General features: G+C 37.8%; 2 protein-coding genes across 3 annotated transcripts in view; both read right to left on the reverse strand.

Annotated features, from left to right (window-relative positions):
• CUNH4orf50 (chromosome unknown C4orf50 homolog) overlaps positions 1–8,342 on the reverse strand; it is an 85,258-nt gene extending 76,916 nt beyond the window's left edge. The window contains exons 1-4 of the mRNA XM_031062850.1: positions 7,001–8,342; positions 4,090–4,241; positions 2,660–2,798; positions 459–1,154 (exon numbers count right to left, since the gene is read on the reverse strand). Of these exons, the coding sequence (XP_030918710.1) occupies positions 459–1,154; positions 2,660–2,797 (834 nt within the window). The 5' untranslated portion in view covers position 2,798; positions 4,090–4,241; positions 7,001–8,342. The remainder of the gene's footprint in view (positions 1–458; positions 1,155–2,659; positions 2,799–4,089; positions 4,242–7,000) is intronic.
• Positions 8,343–8,516: 174 nt separating this feature from the next.
• Positions 8,517–15,912, reverse strand: part of JAKMIP1 (janus kinase and microtubule interacting protein 1) — a 144,540-nt gene continuing 137,144 nt past the window's right edge. The window contains exons 21-23 of one of the 2 annotated variants that reach the window (XM_031062839.1): positions 14,153–14,218; positions 11,434–11,478; positions 8,517–8,996 (exon numbers count right to left, since the gene is read on the reverse strand). In XM_031062839.1, coding sequence (XP_030918699.1) covers positions 8,964–8,996; positions 11,434–11,478; positions 14,153–14,218 — 144 coding nt within the window. In that variant the 3' untranslated portion in view covers positions 8,517–8,963. Of the gene's footprint in view, positions 8,997–11,433; positions 11,510–14,152; positions 14,219–15,912 lie in introns of both variants that reach the window. The other variant, XM_014309939.2, reaches the window with a different exon arrangement.

Genomic DNA, 15,912 nt, shown 5'->3' on the forward strand with positions numbered 1-15,912 from the left:
TGTCAAGAGTGCTTTTTGCTCCAGCATTTGGGCATGAATAACATGCAAAAACTCATCCAACCATATGTGTCCTCCTCCACTGAGGGGTGTCAACAAGGAAGGTCTCAGAAGTTCTGGGCTCTGCTTTTAGTGCCAATCTCATTCAGATTGAGACCTTTTGCTGTGAGCACAGCACTTCAAAGGTTAAGGAAAAAAGGTTTGTTGAGGGTCCTCAGCGTGCACCCAACAAAAGCTCTGATGAAGCTTTTGTTGAATGAAGCTCCAAGCACTGATTTTACTGCGTGCGAAAGAGACACTGGGAAGTACTAATGGATAAATAATAACAAGAAAAAAATCAGGCAGTATAAAGCCTCACACTTGCATCTTGACTGTACCTCTAATGACAAGTGTAATCCAGGGTGATACAAAGATAAAAGCTAATTACATTTTGCATTATTTTTACTTACCAGTTGACTTACCAGGTTAACACCGTTGTCCCCATCCACCAATCTCGTAAGTTCTGAGTATTTTTCTTTCTTCTTTTTCAACTTCATAGTACTTTGATTTTTTAAAGTTCTGTTTTCATCTAAAAGCTCTTCCACTTTTTCCTGTAGTTTGATTTCAGATAATTTTAAGTTACAGACCTGATGGTGAGATTCTTCCAATTTTGTTCTGAGAAAGTCTTCAGTGTTCTGAGAGCGCTGCAGTTCAGTCAGCAGGTCTGCCTGTTCTCTTCTAGCGTTCTCTTCTTTTTCCCTCAGGAACTTCAGGTTTTGCTGAAATGCCTTAAGGTGGTTTTTCACATCAAGCTCCACATTTTCAATACAGGCCTTCCATTCCATTTCTTCCCTGCCAGGGTGTTTACAGCCCTGAGTCCCACTGCACACTGACTGCAGCTGCTGCTGGAGGTGCTGCACCATTCCCTCTTCTAACTTGGATGTCAAAAGAGCAATATGGGCATTAAGATCCAGGACTTGCTTTTCCAGCCTAGATACCTCACCCTGAAGATAACAGCCCCTTTTCCTCAGTACTGCTGTCTGTTGTCTCTGCCTTTGTTTGTAGTGCTCAAAATATTCTGACTGGCTTTTTATTTCATCCTCTTTTGTCTTCAGCTGCTCCTGAAGCCAACGCAATTTTTCCTTGTGCTTCTTCTCTGACTTCTTTTGGTTTTCAACCTATCATTTCAGTGAGATATACAGTTAACAACTTAGTATCAAAGCTCCTGTTCCCTTATAATTTTTCTTAATTTAGTGATAATTCTGCCCTTGTTTTCTGAAAACTCAGGAATGACACAAGTAGAATTTTTTAAAGCGAGTAAAATGCTGGATTTAGAGCAAAAATAACCTGCTTTGTAATTTCAGCCATCACCAAAACATCTCAGTAGGAACCAAATAAAACAAACTCATCCACATCTGCTACTACATGACATACAGGAACTTTTTAAACACATTTTTGAATGTTCTAAAGTACATATTAAACCAAAATAAACCTTAGAACTCATAAATAAACCTTAGAATTCATATATCCAGCTCTGATTTATAGAGTAACAGATCCTTAACACTGACAGTACTGTACTACTGGGGTGTTATAGGCAGAGGAGCTGTGGTTCTGTTACAGAAAACAGGACAGAGACTTTCCAGAGCCCAGGAATTTTCCCATTGCTCTTCACTATACCTGTCATCTGTCAGCTCCTCTTATGAGACTGCTGAAAAAGGAGAAAGGAACAGATGCCTTTTGAAAGACTTTGAGAAAGACTTTGGTATTTTCCTTTACACTGCAGTGTGTTTGAACACAGAGACTTGGAGGTGAAAGATGCCAGTGAAAGGCAGAAGAGGCTTTCATGAGTTCAGTACTGCCCTTGCTTTGAGCAGAGTAAGAGCCACCAGAATCACAGAGACATTGCAGCAACTTTGAAGCAAGACTGAAGGCACAGAGACATGAAGGAATGACTTTGGTTTTTTCAAGAACTTCTTTAGATCAGTCATTTTGATCGTCAGTACTTTCCTAGAAGCAGTCAGAAGGAACACTAGGCTGAAAAGTCAGGTAGATGTGGGCTAATATTTTGGTTTGTTAACTCGTGATGGGAATACACGCCTAAGCTTCCTGAGTCTTGAAAAATACATTTCAGTTCTAATTATAAAAGCAGAGACTATTCCTCATTCTTGTGAATCTTGCCACACAATACTGGTGTCCTGTTAGAGTACTCAACTTTGACCTAAAATGCTGAGAAAATGAAAGGATATCTTATGATAGAATTGAAAGATATTGTTTCACTGAAGCCTGTTCCTGAAAATCTTTCACTCCTTCTCCATTTTCATGAATCCATCAAATGAGCAAACTAGATAAAAATGCCTGTTGTATGGGGCTAGAAAGATAAAGTCTGACCTAAGAAGGAGTGCACTGAGCAGGTCCTAGAGAGAAAGTAAGAAGGGGGAGCATAAATTTGATCAAGGGCCTGAATGAGAGAAGTAGCAGTGCTATCAAAAACAACAGAGAAATAGAAAGCTGGGAGGCAAAAAAAAAAATCCAAAAATTCTTCTGATTTCTTTGGTTGTAGCAAAAGAGAAAGGCTGAGACCATTTATTGCTTAAAAGCAGAGGTCACTGGAGATGAGCTTGAGTTATAAATTACTACCACAGAGAGGAAATAAACCAGGTCATTTGAAACAATATCCCCTCACCAAGTGGATCAGGTCCTCCTGAACGCTTTGCAGTTTCCCTTTAATGCGCAGATTGGCATTTTCAACCTGATCCAGCTTCACATGAAGTTGATCAATCCTCACAAGAAATGTTCCATGTGACAGCTCCAGCTCTTTCATCCTGGGATAGCAAGAATGAACATTTTTGCTCAGTAAATACCACAGCACAGTTCCAGATGGATAAGCAGTCACAAGCATTGCATCAATTTATCTTTATTTTTGTATTTGTCTCCCAAAACCAAAAAATAGTAACAAAATGTTGATCACCAGTATAACAAATACTTAATTCCTAACAAGTCTTCTGGGGTTTGCACATTTTGCTGGAGAATGTAAAAATTGTTAAAGATTACCTTTCTGCTGACTTAATAAGAATACCATAAGCAAACACATTTGCAAGATTTTTGTTCAGTGGAGTTTGACATGCTATATGAAGTAACAACCCACCATAAAGACAACCACAGCACTTCAGTCTCTGCAGGTACCTGATCATAGGATTATGGCAGGTTCACAGCCAGTGAAATTCAATTTTTATGACAGTAAATGCTTCCCATCAAAATTAACATTACAGGGAACCAATGTTTTAGGAGCTGAAGTGAAAGGATCTTACTTGTAACGTGCCTTCAGTGGGTACTAAACCTACAGTGCATAATTGTATTGAATTTGTCCACAAAAATGGATTTTGACAAAATACAGGTTTGCTTTGCTTGTTACTATTCAAGTGGTAGTATAAAATTGCAAAGTATGATATAAAAATCTTTTATAAAAAGATTAATTATTATTGTGAAAAAGCCCATTGTTAAAATATTTCTGACAAAATTCCTTGATGAATTCAAAGCAATTAAAATTTATACAAACAAATGTTTTAATGCCATTTATATTTCCAATTCTTTTTAAATTTTACCTTCTCTAGAACAGTGCTGACTATCAAAACCTTATTATTCTAGTCAAATGCATAATTAATGCTTAATGGCACCTTCATCTACTGTAATGGTTAGCATTGACACACTACATTAGATGAAGCTTTCTGAAAAAAGGAACTTTTTTTACAACACGAAATTCCAAATTAACTCTTCTTTTAAAAGGAAAGGATTATACTTGACAAACAGAATTTGCATCATATGAATATTTAAGAATGAAACATCCTGAGAAAGCTGCCTGGTTATTTGCAACAATATGCTAGACCATGCTGTAAATCTTACTTAAATAATAACTCTTAAAAAATTATTATTGCATTTCTATTCTGACAGCTATACAAAACACACATGAATCTTCTCCAACACTCTAAAAACACAGAAAGTCTTTCTTTTTGCTGGTTCTGCATGTATCATTTGACAACCAGTACACAGGGCAAAGTGAAGAGTACATTTGTCACATAACAATAAATTTTAATGCAAACCCCCCCTTTCATTTACCTATTTCTCAGGGTGGAATTTGACTCCACGCAGTCCTCTAGAACACCTTTCAGTTTTTCCCTTGACTTTTCCAGCTCTTCTATTCTGAGAGTCAAATTCTCTTCTCCAGCACTGTTTACTTTTTCATCAGGTGTGCCTGCATCTCCTAATTCCTGGAAAACCCAGGGAGAAGCAATTTTAACACTGAAATTCAGGATAGCGAATCCTTCATTACTGGGCATTCTAATACAGTAACAAAATTCTTGTTCTCTTGCAGATGAAGGATCCATGATGAAAAAGAGCCCAAATTACGTTCTCAGCGTACTACAGTCTAAGCATGCAGTAACAGAGTCTAAGCCTCTGATGATCAAATGAACAGTCCTTCTTGATTCTGAACACATTTATTATTTATGAGAAAGTCTCATTTCATTAGCCCCATTAGCATGTGTGAAGGCAGTTGCCATTCACAACATGAGATCCTCATAAAAGATTCAGTTAGACTAATTAATAAAGGAATTAGTCATCAAAGTTTTGAAAAGAGAATAATTTTCTACTAAACGTGGGAGTTCATAAAACTGAGTGTGTTTACTTTGGATAAATATATTACATTATTATTGTTTCAAGACAGAAGACTAAAAAAGGATATTTCCTATTCAAAATGCATTCCATAACTATTTCAGAGAAAACACTTTGTTTATTTAACTGGTATTTTGGAATTCTGCATGCAGTATTTTATTTGTATCTACTTCACTTCTGACAGGTCATGAAACCATAGGTGAAAGAAATTTTCAAATTTGGGCTTGACAAGGCAAGCTAAGGTTGGGTCTTTTCTTCTGCCTCTTTTAGTCATAGATCTAAAAATTCTTCAGAAACTCACTTCAGTAAGTTTAGTCTTAGAACTGTGTCCTGGTTTCTGCTGGGACAGAGATAATTTTCTCCTTAGAAGCTGGCACAGTGCTGTGTTTTGGATTTGGGATGAGAATAATGTTGATCACACTCTGATGTTTTGGCTGCTGCTCAGCAGTGCTCACCCTACATCAAGGACTCTTCAGTGGCTCCTGTCTGCCAGTGAGGAGCTGCACAAGGAGCTGGGAGGGAGCACAGCTGGGACAGCTGGTCCAAACTGTCCAAAGGGATATTCCACACCACAGAGCTTCATTATACAAACTAAAGGGAATTACCCAGGAAGGGACTGATTGCTGTCCAGGAACTGGGAGGCCATTGGTCAGCAGGTGTAGTGCAGACTGTAGTGCAAAGCACACCTGCTTGTCTTGAGTCCTGTTAAATTCTCTCTCTCTCCCCTCATAATTACAATTATAAGTATAGTAATATAGTAATATAATATAGTAATATAATTACATTTATTAGCATCGGCATATTATTATAGTAATATTTTTATTATAGTAATATTTTTTCTCAGTTATTAAACTGTTTCTCAACCCAGGAGATGTACCTTTTCTTTCTGATTCTCCTCCCTTCCAGTGGAGGGAGGGTGTTGGGGGCGCAAGGAAGTGGCTGCAGGGTGCTGGCTGTCAGCTGGGTTAAACCTCAACCAGCTGGCACCTGTGAAATGCCTGTGAAGCGATTAAATGATTTTGCTACATTTGTGTTGATTTGGAATTGGATCTGTTACTGGAATTCAACCAGAGTTTGGATTTATTACCAAGGAAATAATGCAATTGCTATTTTCTTTTTTTTGGAAGACAAATGCTGAATCTACAGTGCAAAGGAGAAGATAGAAGTAACTTTTTTGATACTGATGACTGGAAAATGGCACAAAATCAGTACAAAAGAATAAAAAAAAACAGTTCTCTTATCACCTCATGTTTTGATGTTTTGTTATGTGCTATTCACAGGTTCAGTCAACAAAGCTACATAGAGTAACTTCGGTCAACTGTATGAACTCACTGGCCTTGTGTCAGCTGCACAAGGACCTAGAACTGAAACAACTCAGGCACTCCTCAGCCCCTTAAGAAGCCATTATATTTAAAAGCTTCAAGTATGGATAGACATCAAAGAAAAAATCCATGTGGACAACAAAGTTCACACCTCTTTGTGATACCAAGTCCCATCTCTTCCCAGAGACCATGCACCCGAGACATGTTAACATAATTATGGCTCTCCCCTGGATGGTATCATTTCCCAAATGGAACAGTATCTTCAATTTAGAGTTCCTTGAGACATCAGTATTTTGTTTTTACTTGTTATTTGTAAATGGAATAGACACCCTGTTCTGTGACAATGGTTATATCTGAACAGCACTGCAAAAGGAACATATAGTAGTGAACATTGTCACTTTTCTCATTAATAATTTACAGTGGAAGCCAAATTAATATCATTTACAACTGTAGCATGAAACCAGAAAAGCTGTTACAAGTGACACAAGCAATGAGAAACTTACAGTTTCCTTCTTCACTTATACAGCTGGGACAGATGATTTGAAAGCTGTGTCACAAAAAGGGAATATCAGGCCCAAATTCTGTGATTCAGTCCATCTTGTATGGACTGAAACACAGAATAATAGAATCACTAAGGTTGGAAAAGACCTCTAACAGCACCAAGACCAACCACTAACCCAGCAGTGCCAAGGCCAGCATTAAACCATGTCCCCAAGTGCCCCATCCACACCTTTGAACATTTCCAGGGATGGTGATTCTACCAGCTCTCTGGACAGCCTACTCCAAAGCCTGAACACCCTGTTAACACACTGTGCCCATTTCCAGCTCTACAGCAAATACCAATATACAACAGATAGTAAGACTGTAATGATCTGTTTTCCAAAAGTACAAATCCTGCTAGCTCCGTGCAGAAAAGAACCATCATAAATGCATTGGAAAACGTCAGCCCAATGAGCCAGAAGAAAACTGTCACATGTAAATGACAATGTAGTGACAAAACACATAACAAAGTAAGGAAATGAAACTGCTCATACCTTCTCTGCCTTGTAAGACCTTCTCCTGTCCGTGCAGTGTGCTTATCATGGCAGCCACGTGTTCTGACCATCCTGTGTTTGCGCTTGTAGCTCATTATTCAAAACAGTGATGAGCAAATCTGTGTCTGTGAGAAGTGTTTCTTTGCCAAGTGAATCATTGTTCCTTCACTGGCACAAGGTTTGATTATCTCAGGCTCTGTTCACCTTCTGTTGTGGTCCTTTCCTTTTGAGCCATGCCAGGACTCTGTTGCAGTGAAGGCCTTATTTTCCCACATTCTGTCATCACACTGCTAAAAGCCTTAATTAAAACATGAAAATTTTCTATTTGAAAGCACATTCTCTAAATGCTTGTTCCTTTTGAACAATATATTGAGCAACACATTCTTTTGGGGATTGCGATTCCAGACTTTTGCATGATCCCTGTTTCCAAGGTAAATTGTGCTTTCTACCAGGGTTATTCCAACCCTGACATCAGCCACAATTTGCTGCATGTGACTGAATTAATCTTGTGGAGTGTCTCAGCTCTTTCTGTAGGTAAAAGCTCTTGTCCAGTGATTCTTTGTGCAGAGTACTCCTCTTCAGAGCCTGATAATTATCTGAGAAAACAGGCTGCTTCTGAGCCTTCAGCGCCTTCAACAGCTTCCTCTGTCCTTCCTTAGTTGCTCATTGCCTTATGTTATTTTTGTCAATCATAATTTCCACTTCATGTCATGTGTTATTGTAACCAGCTACTTCATGTTGGAGTTCAGTGTGTCCATGGGAGTAGATTTGTTTCACAAATATGATTTTCAAGAAAATGTGAGGGAGGAGAAAGTTATCTTCTAATATTGTGCTCTTAATGTTTGCATCTTGCCTCAACATTTCAGAAATAATTATGCATTTCTTCATCTTGCCTTTACAGTTCTGAAACATTTATTTGCTTTTCCTTCTTTGAAAGAGTAATATTTTTTTATTTTCCAATCATTCTCTTAAAAAGGTCTTTGCAACTTCCATTTTTTCCAGTGTGTGCAAGTTTTTCTTGCAGTTCAGATGGTCAATGACTGTTTATCTAGCTCTGCTGGTTGAGGTTGTGCCATTTTTGCTATTGATGATGTTTTTTCATTTCACCTGAGAGAATGCCATGATTTCCAAATATTCACGTTCAACTATTTCTCTGCTTATCACATTTTTCTACATACCCATTTCTCTGAGTCCTTCTTTCTTCTTGAAGAGATCGCTGAGCACAGCACATCATGCATTCTCTTTTCCTGACCTCTCAGGCCACCATGGAATCTGTCATTTTCCCAGTGCTGTCTTTACAAGACATTGCCATTTTTTCAATAAACATTCAAAGAATCATATTTCCCATACAGTTCTCACCCACTTTAGAGTTTTCATACTTCAATCTACCATCTTGCCTTTCTCCAAAACCCTTCCTGTCTGCAGCTGTGGATTTCCAACTTAAGAGTTTAATATGAATTTGACCACTGCAGGGTTGTAAATCTAATTTGTTTCCAACTTTGAACAGTTTGCTTCCTTTCAGCTATTTACTATAGACAGCTTATTGTCAAACACTTAGCTTTTTTAATATAGATATTAAAAAGGAGATCCTGTGTTTCTTGGGTGAAATGCAAACCACATTTGTTGAAAGCATGCAGTATGGAGACAAAGATCTCGGTACTGTAAGAAAATCATTTGGTAGATAACAGTTCACATAGCAGCCAGTAATTGCACTTGTATTTTTTCTGCTGTTTGGTTGGTGGGAGAGTGTAAGTCCTGTTTGTAATTTTTTCAGTGTTTATGATGTGCTGGTCCTTATTTGATTGTGAAATCACTCCAGCTTGAAGCCATATCTTTTAAAAAGTGTCTAATTTTAAGTTCAATTATGTTGCAGCTTCAAGTATTATGCAAACTGCTTTATGAAAAAAAAATGCACCAATTTAAAGCTGCTTAATAAATATTTTCCGTATTTTTGCATGTGGACTCAGCTTTTCACTCCATAGCTTCTTTTAATAGCCTGTAAACAAAACAAAACCAAAACAGAAAACAAAACCAACAAAGAAAAGAAAAAGTCTGCTGAGCTTTAGATAAAAAACATTACTTTAGAAAGATGTGTTGGTATCAACCCTAAATTCACAGACAGCTCAATACCTTTCTGAATGTTTTATATTACCTTCAGAATAACTAGAACCAAAATTAGTATCAGTAAATCACCTGTCTTGCCTTGAAAAAATTAACACTGTTCGAAAGTCCAACTATAATTAAGTCTCTTAAAATTGGCTTTTCTGTGTTAGATTACCCAGAGAGAGATTCACCTCTGGCAAGATGAATTAAAGAACATTGCCCTTCACACCAGCATCACAATGTGATGTGCACTCCTGGAAATGTCAAAAGCTGAGTAGTTATGTGGCTGCACAGTCATTACCCCTATGTTATCTCCTCAAAATGCTTGTCACCAAGCTTGAATTTAATTACTTAAGTGCTTATTGTTGACAGGAAGAGTAGCACATTATATCAGCACAATGCATTTTTTGAAGACTATAAAAATTTTCAATTTATTTTAATTTTTTTTCTCTTTTAATCTAAGGAGAACCCAGAATACTATCAAGTCATATCAGCATGGAAACCTATAAATCCCTTGAATGCATAGCATGACAAAATATTTTAAATGGAATTTAAAAAATGCTGGTGATTTCACTGTTTATTGGATGTTTATTTCTAGATTTGGACAGTATATCTTTCAACATGTTTAAAAACATATATATTCATCCAGCTGTTAGCACCTCTAACTGGGACTGGTATAAAAAACCTGGAGGAAATTCCAAAGGCAACAGTTTGGTGACTCTTTTAACATTACTCTTTCAAACTTATGTTAACCAAAATAGCATCTGTCTTATCCAAAAATTCACTTCAGAATGTGGAAAGGTGAACAGTTTACTACAAGGTTTCATCTTTCTTCAAACACCTTTCTATAAGCATATGCTCAATTTTTTACAAAATAAACAAAATTTCAGACGCAATCCTGAAAACACTGAAAAATTTTGTTCAATTTCAACTAATTTTCAACTTCTAACAATCAACAGAAAGCTCCTGCACTTCTAAGAAAACAATGGTATCTGAGAAATACATTCTACCCATCTGCATTTGTTACCATTTTATTGAAAATTTTATTGAAAATTTTACTGAAAAACAAAAAGTATATGCAGCAAGGCTTGTAATAAAAGCCCAGAGCAAGTTCCAAAGAGCATTGACAGAAAGATGATAACTGAACATACTGGACCTGCATAAACCCTAGAAAAAGCACATAATAATACAGGTCTGATTTCTCAAAAGTATTTGAGATATGGGCAGTAGAAAATATAGTTTCATGCTAACAATATTGTTTCATGCTCATAATAGGAGCTTAGGGTAACAATTGTCATTATTCTTTTTCATCTACAGTACTGAATGCAGTTCCAAAGATGCTGATTAAACTCCCACTATAAGGAGATTCCTTGAAGATAATTCACAACATATTACAAACAAGAAAAACCTTAGAAATTTTGTAAAGGTAAAAACATTGTGTATTATCAGGTTAAAAACAATCAAAAACAAAGCCCCAACAACAGTAACAATACAAATACTGTATAATACTCAATAGCTTTATAGCATAGTTTAATCCTCAGTTAGGCTGCTGAGTTACCATCCTTCCTGAAAGGCAGTGTGGAACTTGCACTGCTCCAGGGAACAGCACTGGGACTGATTTTCTAAATTGCATTTCCCTCTTGCTCTCTGTGAAAGGTGAGTACTGGTGCTATGGCTCCTGCCACAGCTGAAGAAACTCACTGCCTTTAGCACTGAGCTGAAAGGACTAGGACACTGGGAAAGAAGAGTGAGAGTGATGGCAATGTCCCAAGGGAGAGGCACAGAGGATTTTTATCCTCACCCTTTCCATGTTGTGTCATTCACATTGCAACCTTCAAATCGCCTCATAAAAGGGAAAATTTGTTATTATTTCCTAAGTTATTTCATGGCCTCAAGGATCTGGAGGAAGTAAAATCAACTCCTTCTTTTGCATGAGTGGTTATGCTCACAGGGCTTCTTAGAAAGCAAAACTTAAGCCAAGTGATTCTTTGCCTCCTCTCCATGCAGCATGACAGAAGGCAGGAACCTATAGCAATAACTGAACTTTAAGACAAAATGTACGTGCTCTGCAGGAATGGAAAGCACTCACTGCAGTTATGGCAGTCAGTATCTTTGAATAAAAAATCATTTCTCATTGAAAACCCAATCACTTTCTGCAGAAATCTAGGAAGGAAAGTATCCAAGCTGGACTTTATAGATGGCTCTTCCTCTCTGTGCAGGTAAAACCAGTATGCCCTTCCTCATGGTTTCAGGGTCTTACAAACAATCCCCAAAACATGGCAAAATCTAGGAGTCAAAAACTGAGTACAAAGAAATACAAAGATACCAACCACACGTCTCGGCTCAGTTGTGTCATCAAGGCCACAGAATGAATGCTAGTGAAAAAAACAAAAAAAGGAACAAAAACTATAACATAAGATCAAAAGAAAATGAGGAAAAAAGAAAAGAAAGAAGATATAAGATATGTAATATGAAATCCAGGGACATTACAGCAGTTAGTCTCACATCAATAATTGAGTTAATCTGAAAGAATGACACAGTATACCAATCTTACTCTAAAAAGCAGTAAAAAAATCAGCATTTGAGGGCAGTTTTACAATGGCAAAATATGTGGATTCATTAGGCTTGGTTTTGTGATTCACTTAAAGAAGTACTTATAATTACACACACTAAAGCTTTCCTGAATCAAGGCTTACCAAGCCAAAGGCACAACCTAAATGCAACTGAAATAGCAGAGAATCAGCTTTGAGAAGAGCACAGCATGTTTACACATCATTTGTTCCTAATATATCAACACACAGACTAAAACTGAGATTTTATATCATTCTTCTGTACAGCCTCTAGAAACAGGACAGTTTGCTGAAGAACCTATAGGGCAGAAATACTGTAATATTTATGTTCTGATTTGACAGAATTTTACACAAGTCTTAAAGATTGAATCCACTCCTAAAGGAAAATGAACAGTCATAGTCATGACACAATAACTCTAAGTGGTGCATTGACCTTAGCTACCACTAGCTATAAATGCTATAAATGCTGCTGTTCCTTCAAAAGCATAAGTCTTCTCTCCACAAGAAATTATTTTGCTCAGCATCAGTAGCATGTAGGTGTCAGTTTGCACCCTTTAACACATTAAAGCTTTAGAAGAACAATTAGGTAAAATTATATCATTCATTGATTCCCTGAGAACACAATCTTCCTTTGGGCCATCAGAATGGATGGATTTAATCCCAGGGAAAAAATAATTCAAATGTAATAGGGATAGAAGGAAGCCCTCCACCCATCCAGAAGCTGAAGGTCAATAGAAAGAGATGAAGCTTTTTTGAGGTCTCTTGCTAATGTAACATTAAAGCAAAGAGGATGTTAATCATTTTAACTCATTACCAGCTTTCTGCTAAGCTTGTGATTAAGCTCTTTCTTTTCCAGTGCTTTTCCACATCCATCCGGCTGATGAACCAGCAGAGATAATGCTATTTTCCATTTCCAAAATTATCAGTCTGGCTAATCTTATACCTGCTTTGTAAACTCTATGGCAATGCCTTAAAGGCCTACATTTTGGCAAGAGCAACATCTAGAGATGTTTATTTTTTAGAACAGGTGGATAAACAGTAGTATTTAAAATAATTAATCTGTACAAGTATTGTCTATCCCTCAACATTTCTCTGCTTTGAGGAGTTAAATGCAGCACCTTAGACATCACTGGCTGCTAGGCAGGAACAGCTTCAGGTACAGACATGGCAAAAGAGGGCAAAGGCAGCAGAAGAGCCCTTTTAAGGGTGAATAGTGCCTGTGTTTCTCTGCCAGTGCCAACATGGAGCACTGCCCTCCCAACAGATGCACACAGAGCAGCCTCAGCCACGTCATTGTGGGGGTGATGTAAAGCAATAATTAGCAACAGCAGCAGACAGCCCAGCTCCTGCAGGCTCTTCCACAAACCAGACAGGTGTCACAGTCTGAAAAGTGCAGGAAAAGTACAGCAGAGGGGAGACAACTACTGTGGGAGCAGAAGGGGCCAAGGAAGATGTTGGGGGAATTGGAATAGTTGCTGAAAGTGCAGCTGGGAGGGCTGCCACATCCTGAAAGCAGATGAAGGGATGATGAGATCAGAAAAGGGTGAGGAAGAAACTTTTCCACACCCAGTGAGCTTCTCCTTGAATCCTCCCTCTGTTCTGCCAACCCCACTGACCCCTTTCCACTCCCTCCAGAGTCCTGCAAAAGCTTTCCTTTTGCCCTTTTACCCATTCTCATCCCAAGAGAAAACAACAATGACTGAGGACTCCACTAAGGTCTCCATTCAGCCCAGCAGTAGGTTTATGTAGGATTACATGCCCATAAATGCTGGGACGTGGCTCTTGGTGGCATCTAGGCACTGGTTCAGCAAAAGTAGCATAACCAAAACACTCTGCTGGGGCTGGAGAAAGACCCATTGTCAGTCCATGCTCTGCAGAGCAGCCTAAACTCCACAGACCTGGGAAAAACCTGAGTCCACACTCCACAAACCTTGTGCCATCCCTTGCTTGGGAACCACAGTGACACAAATTAATTTGCTGTCTGAAGCCTTGATCAGAGCTTCTTCTTAAAAAAAAATCAGATCCATTATATTTACTTTTTTCTGTATTAAAACAAGAAATACTCCCTAATTATAGTGTCTTGCAGGAACTTCCCTAATTTTGTTTTATTTTTCAGTATTTGAAAGTTTTGCAAGGCAATGCTACCAAAGAATAGGGCTGAGCTAACCGATTTTTTCAGAGACAAATCTTTGTTCTTTTTTGTTCTAAACCACAGCAAATCCTCCTTCTACTAGTCTAGAGTCTCTCCAGACTCCATGATTCCTTCCTGTAATTGACAGAAATCCTGGATAGGAAATAATTTTGAGCAGGTTAGGGACAGAGCTGCATTTCATGCTGCAATGACTCAAACTCAAATTTTTATCTCATCTTAAAATAGATTTTGTGATATTAGATTAAGTACTATTAACATCAGTGCAACAGAGAAAAACAATTTTCTGTGGAAAAAAAATCCATTGGTACTGCCCAGACATAAATTTACCTTTTCCTCAATTTCTTTGAGTTGCCTCTTTTGAAGTTCTATTTTATCTTCTAGATCTCGAATTCGCTGGAACAGAAAAAGCAAAATAGACATTATTATACCTAATTTGAAAAGCATATGAATCAAAAGATAAGAAATTGGTTAAAAATAAAGAGAACAAATGCCCATTATTAATGTAACACTTCCTTTATAGCTATATTAGGCATTTCCATGACAGAATTTTCTACATTTCCAAGAAACCATGGCAATTCAAACAAGCTGCATGCTCAGAATGTCATGTTTATACCAGGAAGTCTACTCACCACCACTCATTAATCATAACTTTAACATATACACACAGACAATTCCATTTTGCATCAAAATTCTTTTTCTGTGCAACTGCCAGTTTTTCTGCTTACCTAGACAGTCAGCAGATTACACTATCACATTTCCTTTTAACCCTTAATTTTCTTTTCCTATAAAACATAGCCATGCTTCTAGCATAGTCAGGCTATACCAGAGAAAAGAGAATGCACAGATTTTCAGTTTATCACAAAGACACCATCCAGAGACTCAGCTCTGTCCTATTACCAGTCACCTCCCACCACAGCCAGATGGAATGTTTCCTTCACTGTAGCTCTCCATATTTTTAAGGATTTTTCTTGTTCAGTTTCACAAAGATTCTGCAAAAACATGACTGCTGCTGGCTCCACATATCTTATTCTTTTCTGTATCATGTATCTCCTTTTTTCCTTTCTGTAAGTCACACTTTTTTTCTTATTGTTTATTTTTCTTTTGATGCTGAGGGCCTTACACAATTTAGATGCATTTTATTACTCTTTCAGTATATTGTGCTTGTTACAGATAAAGTAGGTTATAAATAATTTTTTCTATAGACAGAAACCTGAAATCTTCTACTAACAGGTGCTGGTGATCAATAAAGAACTTCATACAATGAGATTTTTTTGGGGATTAACTACCCAATCACAGCCTGGCCTACAACAGCTCGGGGTGTTAACAGTTCCTGAACTTAGAAAGACAATTTATCATCTCCTCTAACGTGGGTGGCATAGGCGAGTACAATTAATGCAGCTGCTGCCTCACTCCCAAATTATTTTATGACTCTCAAATTGATGTGAACAACAGTACCTCTCAAAACAACATCCAGTCATCACTCCCAAACCTGTGTGTGTATCAGCTGATGCTGGTAGTTGTTTACTTGCATTCAGCTCTAAGACCTCAAACAGGGTAAATGCTCCACACTCATAGCCCAGGACAGCTGCAGCAAGGCAGCAGTGAGCCAGTGACCAGACTGCTTTGGAAAAACACAAAGTTTGGCCTGAAAATCACATATCTAGCCTGGAACTATTCCAAAAATGAACTACACACAACCCCGCAGTCCACTTTTCCTAGGGCATGCTCCTCCACAAAAATACTGAAGACAAGCCATGAGGAAAAAGCTTTGTAATCATCGCTCCTGCTTCAAAATGGAAGATTTCACTTAAAGCCTGTTTTGAATATTATACAATATAATATGTATTATATATATGCAGTGTAAGTCAATCAAAATCTACACGATATCATACTGCAGTGCTCAAAGATTTCCCCAGATAATGCACAAACCAGCAGAAACCAGATTACCCTCAGGTGACAAAACTGAATGCACCTTTGCTGACAATCAAAAATGCCCCAAGCACAGCCGTATTAATTTCACTTTTCCTCTATTCCACTTAAATTGATTTATAGCTCATCTACACCCTGTTCAAGGCAAGCCTATCTCC

This window comes from Geospiza fortis, unplaced genomic scaffold, assembly GCF_000277835.1.
Source record: "Geospiza fortis unplaced genomic scaffold, GeoFor_1.0 scaffold666, whole genome shotgun sequence".
Classification (NCBI taxonomy): domain Eukaryota; kingdom Metazoa; phylum Chordata; class Aves; order Passeriformes; family Thraupidae; genus Geospiza; species Geospiza fortis.